The 12366-nt window shown below is 63.6% G+C and overlaps 2 protein-coding genes across 3 annotated transcripts in view; one reads left to right on the top strand and one right to left on the bottom strand.

Annotated features, from left to right (window-relative positions):
* The window catches only part of TECPR2 (tectonin beta-propeller repeat containing 2), a 106182-nt gene extending 101222 nt beyond the window's left edge, over positions 1-4960 (top strand). Inside the window, exons 18-20 of the mRNA XM_055418580.2 lie at positions 767-908; positions 1206-1355; positions 1646-4960. Of these exons, the coding sequence (XP_055274555.2) occupies positions 767-908; positions 1206-1355; positions 1646-1797 (444 nt within the window). The 3' untranslated portion in view covers positions 1798-4960. The remainder of the gene's footprint in view (positions 1-766; positions 909-1205; positions 1356-1645) is intronic.
* A 3321-nt stretch (positions 4961-8281) lies between these two features.
* Positions 8282-11531, bottom strand: ANKRD9 (ankyrin repeat domain 9). Of its 2 annotated transcripts, none has more exons than XM_055418586.2 (3): positions 11279-11531; positions 10202-10276; positions 8282-9629 (listed from the first exon to the last, which is right to left on the bottom strand). In XM_055418586.2, the coding sequence occupies exon 3, from the start codon at positions 9578-9580 to the stop codon at positions 8621-8623; it is 960 nt and encodes a 319-aa protein (XP_055274561.1). In that variant the 5' UTR covers positions 9581-9629; positions 10202-10276; positions 11279-11531; the 3' UTR covers positions 8282-8620. The 2 variants fall into 2 exon arrangements, with proteins under 2 accessions (XP_055274561.1, XP_055274562.1); XM_055418587.2 differs by lacking the exon at positions 11279-11531 and adding an exon at positions 10690-11189.
* Positions 11532-12366: the final 835 nt, after the last annotated feature.

Genomic DNA, 12366 nt, shown 5'->3' with positions numbered 1-12366 from the left:
GGGACTTGGGGCGAGAATGAGGAGGCCCACCTCCCAGACCCCGCCTCAGCCTCCTCCCCAGACCACCGCCCCCTTAGATCGAGCTCCCAGACGGGGTCACCTGCCTCCTCCCCAGGGGCCCTCTGTCCCAACACACTTGACAGCAAGTGCATTTTTCAGTGACTTTTATCTAAGATTAAGCTTTCATTTTGAAATCTTTAGACCAACAGAAAACGTAGAGGCAGCGGATTTCCCTGCTGACCCAGTGGTTACAACTCCACGCTTCCACTGCAGGGGCTGCAGGTTCGATCCCTGGTCAGGGAAGTTCCGTATGCAGCACAGTGCAACCAAAAAAATAAAGCAAACTTACGGGCAGGTACTGGTATACTCTGATAGACTCACCCAGAGTCACGCCCGCATGAGGCCATGTGTGCGCTCCCCAGACGTGACACTGTGAGCACCCTCAGAGGCCAGACCCCCGCCACTGCCCCTCCCCGGTGGCCCCCCGCCATCTGTCCCTGCCTGCATGCAGCACACCTCCCTCCCCAGCCCTGGACCCAGCGCGTCTTCTCCCAGCACCCCTCCCTTCTCATCACCCGGCCCGAGACAGGCAGCTGCTGGAGAGCCGGGCTCCATGTTTGGGAGGACGTCCCTCAGTCTGGGTCTGCCGGGCGCCTCTGTCCCAGCAGGGCTGTCCCTGTGCCTGCTGCTCCCACTGTGCCAGGCTGCCATGGGCTGGGGGGACCTGCCCCCTGCACTCACACGCCATCCCCTTCCCAACTTCCAGCCTGCCGGGGTCACCTTGGTCAGTGTCCACTGCAGCCCTGACGACCAGACGCTGTGGGCCCTGGACAGCAGGTGGAACGTGCACGTCCGAGCTGGGATCACCGAGGAGATGCCGGTGGGGACCGACTGGGAGCACGTGCCAGGTAGTAGCACCAGGCAGGTGGCGGCCACACGGGGCTTGTCAGACCGCCGACAGCAGGTGTCTGCCCCCGTTGTCCCAGGGTGTGGACCCCATCAGCAGAGTGCCGGCTCCCAGTCCCTGGGGTTCCTTGTGGGACGGTCGTTTCTGGACCCCTGGGGCCTCTGGTCCAAGGCTCGCGACCGCGCCTGGCCTGCCGACAGGGTGCCCTGTGCCCAGGGGAGAGCATGCTCTTGGGGAGGGTCGGCCCATTCCTTCTGTACCCAGGGTCTGAGGACAGACACGCCCCATTTGCCTGCAGGGCTGCAGGCCTGTCAGCTGGCCCTGAGCACCAGGACTGTGTGGGCCCGGTGCCCCAACGGGGACCTCGCCCGCCGGTACGGCATCACCGACAAGAACCCTGCCGGGGACTACTGGAAGAAGATCCCCGGGAACGTGACGTGTGTCACAGGCAGGTGCTGGGTGCCGGGGCGCCGTGGGTGGTGCGGGGGGGCTCTCGGGGGGCTACTCCCACTAGGCTGGTTTTCCCAAACCATCCCAGTGTCACGCCTGACGGACGCCCAGCACCTGGACTCTGCCAGGGTCTCCCAGGAAGAGGATGGGGTGCGGTCCCGCCCGCTGGAAGGCTGAGGAGACCACAGCGCAGGTTGAGGGGTGCCCAGGGCCACCCCTAGGCAGTGCCTGTGGATGTGGAGCCCCGGCTGGGGAGTAACAGTGTGTGGCTGGCTCTCGTCCCCGCAGTGACCTCATCAGATGAGCTGTGGGCTGTGGGCCCACCCGGCTACCTCCTCCAGCGGCTGACGAGGACGTTCAGCCACTCGCACGGGGCCCAGGGCAGCCACGCCGCCACCCCCCACCCCGAGGACCTGGAGGACGAGTGGGAGGTCATCTGAAGGTGCTCCCGGGAGGGCAGACGCTGGGCCCCGAGCGGGCACATGGTCGGCTTCAGAGTCACTCGCTCTGGACACGCCTCGCCAGCCCCCCGTCAAGACACGTGTAACCAGGTCGGACGGCCCACTCTTGCTTTCATCCGTGTTCGTCTGCGTCTCGCCCCAGAATCCACAGCCTCGGCCGAGGGTCCGAGCTGTTGTGGCAGCAGCGGGGCCTCTGGACTCCCGCGGAGGCCATCCCGGGTGGGGCCGGCAGCTGCTGCGGTTGCATGCGCTAGTCCCCGCCATACGCCGCAGCCGCCGCCTTAGCACTGACCGCCCCAAGCCCGGGTCCATGCTGCCCGCTCCCGAGTGCGCTCCCGCCGGGGCCCCACCTCCTCTGAGATGCGGATCCCCACACATGTTCCCTGTGGACCCGCTGGATGGGAAGCCAGCTGTGTCAGGACGGGGACACATGCACACGGCACACGCACGCACATGGCACGTGCACGCACAGGCACGAACCCTCCCCACCTTGGGCCAGGCCTGCCCCGGCAGACACAGCTCAGCTGGAACAATAAAGGCCGGTGAGCAGAGGGAACCCGAGGTGTGCGCGTGAATCGCAGGCGGCGGGGCCGGCAGTGGGCCCTCAGCCCCGCTGTGATATACGGACGTCTCAGTGACTCTGCCGGCGCTGCCGGGGCAGCGCAGAAACCCGAGCACCCTCAGAGGGTGAACCTCCTAATGATTGCCTTTTCTGTTTGTTGTATTACAAACCTACATGAGATACCTCATCTGAAATCCGATCTTGCAAGTTTGAAATGTATTTTCTGGACCCAGTGGAAGGCCTCTCGCCCCTTCCCGTGGTCTGTCCTGAGCCCGCGCTGTTCTCCGCTGCATGTCCTCCCCGGGCAGGGCAGCCTCCGTCGGCGGGCATCCACCTCGGGAGGGTAGATGCCCTCACAGGGCCGCAACTGGTGCCTGTGTGGTCCGTTGCTGCGTGTGGCCATGTCAGACTTGAAGTCAGGGCCTCGGCCTGCAGGGCCCATCTGCGTCACCAGGCTCTGAGCGGCAGCCCCCACCGCCCCTCTGTTCCCGCAGCCGCCCCGGCAGGACTCCGGCAGAGCTGCTTTTTTTAGCCGGCCCTTGGCCGGGGGCCCTGTTACTCGATGCGTTTTCCACTAGGCAAGTGTGTCCGAGAGCCCCTGAGCCACAGATGAAAACTACCAAGATACGCTCTGTGACGGGACCCAGCCCGGAGGACGCAGGTTTCCCAGGTCTACGTGGGCACGAGAACCGCAGTGCCCACCCGCACCTCACCCCGACAGAGTGCTCCACGCGAGCCGACAGCGGAGGCCCCTGTCCCGCGCCTGCTGTGCCTTGCCCGGCTCCTCTCCCCGCTCGGCAGAGCTCTGCTGAACCCGCGGGACTTCAGTGCAATGAGACCCCCGTCTGGTTTGATACTTTCCAGTGACTTGTAGCTTCAGTGCTTTGTAGTTTCCTTTCTGGTTTTTCAGTTGTGCTTTGAGACAGTGCAATAAACTCGGCCTCTCCCCGCCCAGTCCAGCCTGACGTCTGAAGGGGAGAAGCTGCCCTGAGTGGCACTCATGCAGGCTGTTCCCGGCGGTGCCACTGGGACTCTGCTGCTGGTGTTCCCAGCCCAGCCCCCCGCCAGGAGGGTGTGCCAGGGGGCGGTCCTGGGGGAATGTCACTCCAGAGGTGCTCCTGGGGGTTAAGACCACAGGCCTGAATCTCCACCCACGACCCAAAACCAGATACCAGAAGTGCCCTGTTGGAAGCCAGCACGTGGAAAAAGATCGTGTTCGTGACACAGCAGAACGGCCAGTCGTGTGCCAGGAAACAACCTGAATGAAGACACATCAGACTCAGTGAAGAGCCAGCCAGGCTTTCTGGAAGACTTCCACGAAAGCTTGACCGGGAAGGTGTGGCCGACATTCCTGAGGGAAAGCCACCAACACCGTGCAAGACATCAGTCCTTTCCAAAGGCGTTTACAGGCTTCTCTCCATTTGTCAAACTACCCCCTGGGATTCTTCTGTTGGGGGAGGCAGGGAAGACTCCATAAAATAATGTGCCCACAGACGGGCTCCAAGGGTCTCCCAGCTCACTGGGGCTCCGGTGAGACCTGGCAAGGGGAATAAGTTGCTCGAGGCGGTACAGAGCGCGCTGGGATTGGACCCAGCTCTGTGGGCTCCAGGCCTGTGCTGGGAAGAAACAGGTGAGCGGTGCCGAGTGATGATGGCCCCCGAATGAAGCAGGCCATGGGTGGGCAGGCAGTGACATCGGGCGGCCCAGCACGGACCACAGGGAGGTGGGGAGGCGACTGCAAGCTGGTGTGGACCTCAGCCTAAGCACTCGGGTGAAGCAGATACCAAGTGGACAAGAGAACCTTAAAACCGGGTGTAAAGGACAGTAACTGATTTCTGGATGATAAGCGCTTCACTTTCTAAACTCCAAAGCAGTGGGAAAAGTCAGAGGAAAATAGTATATTATTTCCTCAATTGATTTCCTCAAATTACAACGATCCTATACATAAAAAATAAAAGGGGAAACAGTTGCAGCAAGTCGGAGGAACAGCTGAGATACACCTGTGAACAGAGGCGAAAGGGCACTGCCTTCTGAGCCTCCAGGGTGCACGTGGAGCCGGCAGCAGCCTTACAACCCTCACATCCTGAAATCCCCACTTCTAGAAACCTATCTTCAAGAAGAAACTCTTAAGTCAGGCGTACAGCGGCAGCATCGTAGTAATCATGAAACACTAAAAACAGCTGACCAACAGCAGCTGACATTTGGGGACATTCCTCTCGTGAAACAGTATGCAGCTGTTAAAACCATATGCCCCTGGAGGAAATCTCTGCTGAGCAGTCTCTTAGGAAGTTTTACTGTATCATCACTAAATCTCTTGGGCGTGGTAAGGAGAATGTGGTTCTGTAGGACTTCCTACGCAGAGAGGAAGATAACACACATGTTCACTTCGCTCTCTACTAACTTCTGGTGGGTTTGAAACCCTTCATAGTAATTCCAGGGGACACAGGAGGGGCAGACACTACACATGCAGCTGGCCTTGGTGGCTGGTGGTCGCCTATAGTGTGTACCTTTTTGTATCTTTTGAATTTGAGCCATGTAAATGTATTATTTATTCCAAAAATAAAATTTACATTTTAAAGACTCAGTCCTAACATCAACTCCTTATCATACCAACACTAGTTGAATTAAATAATCACAAAATAAACACCAGAGGCTGTTTTACACAATGTTTTACAACATACGGAAATGCTTATTCTACAGTAAGTTTTTAAATACTCAGTTTGATCTGATGTCAAATCTGTACATAAGAAATAAGCATAGAAAAAAATTTTAACATATGTATATAAGTGCATAGAAAAAACTAGAATACACCAAAATGCGCGCAGCGGTCGCCTGGGTGGTAGGGGGCCTGCAAGCAGGCGGCCCCCTTACTTGGGAGCTGCGCAGTCAGGGCTCTGATCCATCCTGCCCTGGGTTTCCCGGCACAGTCTTGAGTGTTCTACCATGAGTCTGCGTCTATAAGCAGAAATTCTTTTTAAAAAATCACTGAAGATACAGGAATCCCCTGGCAGTCCAGTGGTTAGGGGTGCAGGACTCCCAAGCTTCCGCTGCCAGGGCACAGGTTCCATCCCTGCGGGGAAACTTAGATACCCCCGAGCCACAAGGCTCGGCCAAAGAAACACACTGAAGATAGCAATCTCTTCACCTCTGTCTTGACTGGGATGGTTACACAGGTACTGACAGGGGACCTAACTCCTCAAACCACACAAGTCTGCATTTATTACATGTCAGTCATGCCTGTTTTAAAACGGAGTGGGACAAAACCGGTCCCCACATCCACTCGGGTCTCCTGGGGCAGAAGCTCCACCGCCTTCCCCAAGTACGCCGCCACGTTTGCCTTTGAGGAGGCATCCTTGTTCTGAACAGGACTGGGGAAAACTGCTCTCAGTACAATATTTGAAGGTTGAAGAAATCAGGAGGAAAGGAAATCAGTGGGGAAATCGAGGTAGTGATGGGAGAAGTCAGCACACGAGGCAAAGCAAGGTCCCAGCGCGGGGTTGTGTCACCGCCGCCGCAGAGGGCGTGGTTTGGGGCTGTGTCCCTCCCAGGCTCCAGGAACAAGTCACAGCACCTCCCCGACAGGCATCTGGGGTGCCCAGATTCTGGCCCCAGAGCTCTCCTGTTTGGGAGTTCACCAGGTCCAGGGGTGGGCATGCTGGAGGCAATCTGGCTGATGCCAGGTTTCCTTAGACAAGGTCAGTGGAATGAAGGAAGCGAACACAGAACTCTGCCCCAGAAACAGGGGCCTTGCTCCAGGCAGAGCCGTTGCCTGTGAGAAGCCACCAAGGCCACCTGCCAACAGCCGCGTCTCCCGGCTGCCTCTGTCCCCTCCAGGCCCCCAGGCTCATCGCCAGGGTGGTGGTAATGGGGCTGGGGAGGGGCCCCTGCGGGAGCTGGAGGACCCCAGGGAGCGATAAGAGCAGCACCGGGGCCCAGCCGCCCTCGCGCAGGGAAGCGGCAGCAGCCAGATAACCCCGAGGCGTCTCCACCCCTCCCTGGGCTCCCGGTTCTCTGCGCTCACTGACACCAGGGTGCCCTGAGCCAGGCGGCCCCAGGCTCCACGGGACCTGTGCCAGGAATCAGGTCCCGCTCTGCTGCCGCAGGGTATCCTCGGCCTTCCCGTGGCTCCCTGTCCCGCCCAGCCACAGTGAGGACACCCCCGCTGCCCTCCACCCCTCAAGGCGCCCTTCACCCCCCAAGCTATAAAGCTGGGCTCTGGCTTGTCCCCGCACCCCCGCTGTGATACCCACAACTCCTGCTGGGATCCTGCCCTGCACACAAGGAGCCTTCCAAGGGCCATCTCCTGCTCACTGGACAATGGATTCTGTGGAATCCCCACCAGGGAGCTCCCCCAACCCTGTATCACCCCATCCTCAGCCCACGGAGCTCAAAGGAGTTTGTCACCAATGGGGCAGCAGGAGGTCTAGCCGGGAAGCGAGTGAGGGCCTGGCCCTGGGCCTCAGGCCACGAGGGCTCAGCCCACAGGGGCCAGAGCTGGGAGCAGGGAGACACGAGGGCAAGTCTGCACGCCCTGCAGGTGCCCGGGCTCTCTCTAGGCGGAAGCGCCAGGGCACAAGGGTGCCCCAAGTCCCCAGCACCGCATGAGCCCGGCCCCCAGGAGCCATGGCACGTGGTCTGCATTTGCCATCTTCTCCAAGGAGTGTGCCTCCCCAACACACTCCCGGTCTTCATACCCCGGGGCTCCTGATGCCCCACATTTTAAGGTAGAAGAGATGTTAGTATCCACTGCCCACCAAGTGGTTCAGAAAGGCTGTTTAACTGGGCCAGGAAACATAGCAGGAAGGGACGCGCCCTCACCCCCACTGGGAATCTAGGGTCAGCACTGGGCAGAACTGACCCCCACAGTCCCCTCCCCCACAGGGCTGTGCTCCTGCCCACCCTACAATTCCCAGGAACATCCTTTTAGGTAGGGAGCTTGGAGATGCTCCAAAACCCCTCTGAGGGCAGTCGGGGACACTGAGGCCCAAGGCAGGGATGTGCCCAAAATCACCCTGCAAAGATGTGGCAGATACAGACCAGAACCAGGGCACTCCCACCCCTCCCCTCCCACGGTCATCACCCTGGCCCTGCCACCACCTCCCAAGACTCTTCCACCCCCAGCCAGGCCCCCCTCAGGAACGCCAGGGGCAAGGTGGGAAGTGGGTGCCCCTGGCCGGGCAGTCAGAGTTCATCGGGCACCTCCTGAGTCCTCGACTCCTGGCAGCACACCGTGGCCCTCCAGCCCAGCTGGCATGGGTTGAATTTCACCACCCTGCAGAACTCCCAGGCATGACAACCTGGCCATCATCCCTGATCCCAACGCTCATCCGGGCATTGCCGCTTTCCCTTGGTCCTTAAGGGTTATGGTAACATCTGTCAACAAGTCTCCATCTTCAAACCCTTCCTGCAGAAACCAGCTCTACCGGCTGAAGCAGGAGACCTGGCCCACAGGTGCCATCGAACAGCGGGGGCTGGGTCTTGGGAGCCCATACCCAGGGTGAGCAGGCAGGCCTGGAGAAAGGCACATCTAACCCCAGGTGAGGGGAGGCTGGAGCTGGGGGCCCGGGGCCCAAGGCAGCAGCATCCAGGAGAACAGAGGTGAGAAGCAAGGGTCCCGACACCAACTGCCAGAGGAGAGAAAAGGGGACAAGAGGGCAAGCCCAGGCCTAAGTCTGTGCGGGTGGAGAGAGCTCCAGCGACACCCAAGGAGGGGTGGCGCGGCCTGGGTCCTGCCCCCACCACCTGGTGCGCGGGCCCTCCTCCGTGTCCTCAGCTCTCAGGACCTGAGCCCGGGCCCACAGGGCAGCTGGCGAGGCCCTCCAGCCAGTGCCCATACGGCAGTTCCCTCGGCCCCCAGGCCTTTGCACAAGCTGGTCCCCAACCCCTGCCCAACTCCTCCTCCGCTCAGCTGTCTCTCCCTCTGGAACACCTTCCCGGAGGCTCTAAATCAAGGCAGGGCACTGGTCCTCAGGTCTGGGCAAGGAGCTGAAGACAGGGCCCGGCTCTCGGGAGTCGCCTGACCTCGAAGCCCCGCTCCACGCACGCAGGGCGGTGGGGAGCTGAGCACGGCCGCATCCAGAAGCCTCACAGCTCACGGCTAGCCTGCCCATCCTGTCCTGGCCCCCCAACAGACGAAAACAGAGGTTCTGCCGTCCAAAAACAATATATGTAAAGTGCCAGGTACAGCGCTCTTAAAAACTGTAATCTCCAAAAGTCCAGGGCCCGGGGCGCCCCCGCGGTCTAGCCCTTGCCCGTGAGGTCCAGCGGCTGCAGGAAGGGCGGCAGCGGCAGCTCGTCCAGGGCCTCGGGGAAGCGGCCGGGCGAGATGGCGGTGACCAGCACCTGCATGGCGCGGGCGAAGAGCGACGGCGGCGCGAGGCCCGCCAGCCACTGGAACTTCTCCTCGCCCAGCAGCCGCCGCCAGCGCGGCCGGTCGCCCAGCAGCTCGCGGCGGGCCGGGCCGGCGGCGTCCGCGGGCGTGTACAGCGCCAGCAGGTCGAGCAGCAGCAGGCGGCGCTGGCGCGGCTCCCCGGGGGGCGGCGGCGCGGGCGCCCCGGAGGCCGCAGGGGCCGCAGCCCCGGCGTCGCGGCCCAGCTGGCGCAGCAGCAGCTCGAGCGGCGTCAGGCCGCCGCCGTCGCGCAGGCCGGGCGAGGCGCCGTGGCCGAGCAGCAGGAAGAGGCACTCGGGGCGCGCCAGCTCGCAGGCCACGTGCAGCGCCGTGCCGCCACCCTCCACGCGGCCGCAGCCGCGCCGGTCGAGCAGGCGCGCGCGTTCCTCGGCCGGGAAGTCGCGCACGGTGCGCAGGATGCGGCGCAGGATGCCCACGCGGTTGTAGCGCACGGCCAGCGCCACGTGCGGCCCCGGCGCCGCGCAGCAGCGGAAGCCGGCGCTGGGGGGCGCGAGCGCGCGCCGCGGGAAGGTGGCCAGCAGGTAGTGCGCGTACGCCTGGTGGTCGTGCACGAGCGCGTAGAGCAGCGCCTCGGACGGCGAGTAGGCGGCGGCGCGGCCGCGCTCGTCCCAGTGGAAGGCCTCGCTGGCGCGCATGTCCTCCAGCAGCCAGACGGGCAGCAGGTCGCGCACGGCCTGGTAGAAGGCGAACGACGACTTGCGGCACTGCTTCTGTGCCCTAGAGCGCGCCGCCCCCGCGCCCTCGGGCCCGCCTTCCGCGCCGGCCCCCGGCAGTCGCGCGTCCCACGGCATGCTGGCTGGGCGTCCTCACCTCACGGCATGGGCCCCGGGGGCCGACCACCTGCGAGCAGAGGGGAGTCCAGTGAGGGTCGAGGATCCGGACGGGAGAGGGGGGTCTCCCGTCGAAGACCCCTACGCCGCCCCACCTGGCTGGGCCTGTCTCGTACCTGCCCCCCCACCCCCAGCCTCCGACAGGCCGTCCCAGTCACTCCTCAACAGCTCGCTTCTCTCCCAGGCCCTGAACCGCCTCCCACATCCCGGATCTAGCAGCAGCCGGTGGCCCGCCCTGAGACTCGTCTCCTTCTCTGGTACCTCGGCTAAGGACCCCCTTCCCCTGCCCTCAAAACCCCCCACCTACCGTCGTCAAGACCACACTGAAACCCCACACCCCCTCCAGCCCCGGGACCCGCCGGAATCCCACCTGCGGCAGCTGCACCCAACCCCAGTCAAGGAAAAAGCCAGGTAGGGGGTTGGGGGGTAGGAGAGCTGCATCTCACATCTCAAGATGAACCAAATCCTTTCTGTAGCCCAAACTCCCTCTCCCCAACTCCATCTAACCTTGACCCTGTCATCTGACCCCTGCCTGCAGCTCGGAGACCCTACCCAGGGGCAGAGCTCCAGACTAAGACCTACCAAGTTCGTGCACCGCAATGACCAAGTTCCGTGCAAGTGGGTGTATCACTGTCCTCTGAGCCTCAGCTTCCTCATCTGTAAGAAAGAGGGAAGGCAGGCTGGGAGCCACAGCACGGAGCGGGGCCTCCAGCCTTCCACCCAAACATGGTGTTCCCGCGCCGTCCCCGCCCCCAGCTCCCGCGAGGAGGCAGGGGGATGAAATCAACCCAGAGACCGGTGTGTACACTCTCCGGGGCCTGCAGACCCCGCCCCAAGTCTGCTGGCTCCCTTGGTCTTCCCAGAGGCTGGACGAAGCAGGGCTTGCCATCCCACTTTCCAGCAAGGGACAAACTTGTCCAAGGTCAGCCGGCAAGTCATGGCAGAGCCAGGCCTGGACCCAAGATCTCCTACCTCGTATTTCGGGCTCATTCCAGAAGTGGGGGGACCCGCCAACCCACCGGCAACCCAGCTTGAGCCCTAACCTTGTCCCCAGAGCCCCCTGCACCAACCTGATGCCTGACTTCCAGTCCCTGGCCCCAGCTCCCCACCGCATTTTGTCAAGGGTAAGCCCTCGGGTCACAAGGGCCCTGGGCCAGCGGGTAGGCTGAGTCCACACACACCGGGTAACTAAGTTACAGAGACCGGCGCGGGGCAGGGGGCGGGGGGAGCTGGAGCCACATTGCCCTTTAAGGGGGCACGGTGACTGGAGAGCGGCGCCCCACGCCGGGGCCTCCGCGCCCCGGCTGTACCCTGTGTGGACACTGGGCGCCGGCCGGGTTACGTAAAGTTGGGCCGGTCTCGCGTCACTGGGCAGCGAGTCACGGTCGCAGTTCAGTGAATGAGGGCTGGGGGCTGGGCCACCGAGGGCAAGGCCGCGCGCCCAGGGCCGCCCGCCAGCTCCGCCCGGGCCCCCGCCAGCCGCACGGCCGGACCCCGGGTCGCGGGGGGGCGAGGCCAGAGTGTCTGCGGGCCGGTGGCCGGCGCAGCGAGGGCTGCACCTGCGTGCGCGCGAGTCCAGGGAGGACGCGGCGGCGGCGGCCGGGGGTCGCGCCTGGGGCGGGAGCCGCACGCCCAGCGGGCCGAGGAAGGGGGACTCACCTTGGGGGCTGGAGGGGCCGCGGGCCTGGCGTCCCCACCCCCGCTGCGGGCGGGAGCGCGCGCTGTCTCCCCGCGGGCCGGTGCGCAGGCGAAGCTCCCGGGACGGACGGACGGGAGGCCGCCGCCGCCGCCCGCGCCCGCCTCAGCCGCGCTCTGAGCCGCCGCTGCCGGATTGCTGGGCGGCGGTGCCGGCGCCGGCGGCTGGCGGGCGGGCGGCGGGCGGCGCAGTGCGGCCCCGGCCGGGCAGGACCGCTGGGCCGCCCGCCGCCGCCATTGGTCCGCGCCGCCGGCCTCCGCCGCCACCGATTGGCCACCGCGCTGCACCATTGTTACGTCACCGGCCGGCGGGCGGGGCGCCGGGGGGGACCCGCGGAAAAGTTGGGAGAAACTTGCGGGCGCGCGGGGGGCGGGGCCGCGATGGGAGCGGGCGGGGCGGGGCGGGGCTCCCGGAAACCCGAGTGGCCGGCGGAGAAGGGCTCGGGGCTCCGGGCGGCGGGCCACCCGCCCGGGGAGGGCCCCTCGGCCTGCGGTGCCTCCGCTCAGCGAGTCTGCGCTCGCACTCAGGCACCCGGGCTCCGCCGAGCGTGACTGTCCTCGGCGCCCCAAGAGACGTCTTCCATGGTCCCCTTTGCACTGACCCTCTGTGACCTTGGGGATGACCTCCGGGACTGTTTTCCCGGGACCGCACTGGGAGGGGGCAGGGGGAAGGGGTTGTGACCCCTAAGGCCCCCTGGCCGCGTTCTGCCCCAGAGGGTCCGGGCATCTGGAGCCCCTGTTCCAGGCTGACTTTCCCAGAGAATGGATGGTGAACCGGTTGCAGACAATCACATCGGCGCCTAGTTGCACCAATCTCTGTGCTAAACACGCTTGATTTCATTTCATTTCCACAGCCAGTGGCGGTGGGAATTATGACCCCTGATTCACCAACCATGAAATTGGGTCCCACAGGGAGGTGGCCTTCATACGTTGCTGTTGTCCAGTCGCTCAGTCTTGTCCGACTCTTTGCGGCCCTGTGGACCGCCGCACTCTGGGCTTCCCTGTCCTTCACCATCTCCCGGAACTTGTTCAAACTCAAGTCCATCGAGTCG

The sequence above is a fragment of the Moschus berezovskii genome, chromosome 21 (assembly GCF_049115385.1).
Source record: "Moschus berezovskii isolate FMDL1 chromosome 21, NW_MosBer_1.0, whole genome shotgun sequence".
Taxonomy (NCBI): domain Eukaryota; kingdom Metazoa; phylum Chordata; class Mammalia; order Artiodactyla; family Moschidae; genus Moschus; species Moschus berezovskii.
This window is presented reverse-complemented; position numbering and strand designations above follow the sequence as displayed.

Excerpts from the sequence above, each read along its gene's own strand:
- ANKRD9 (XM_055418586.2), bottom strand. The coding sequence starts at position 9,580 with ATGCCGTGGGACGCGCGACTGCCGGGGGCCGGCGCGGAAGGCGGGCCC.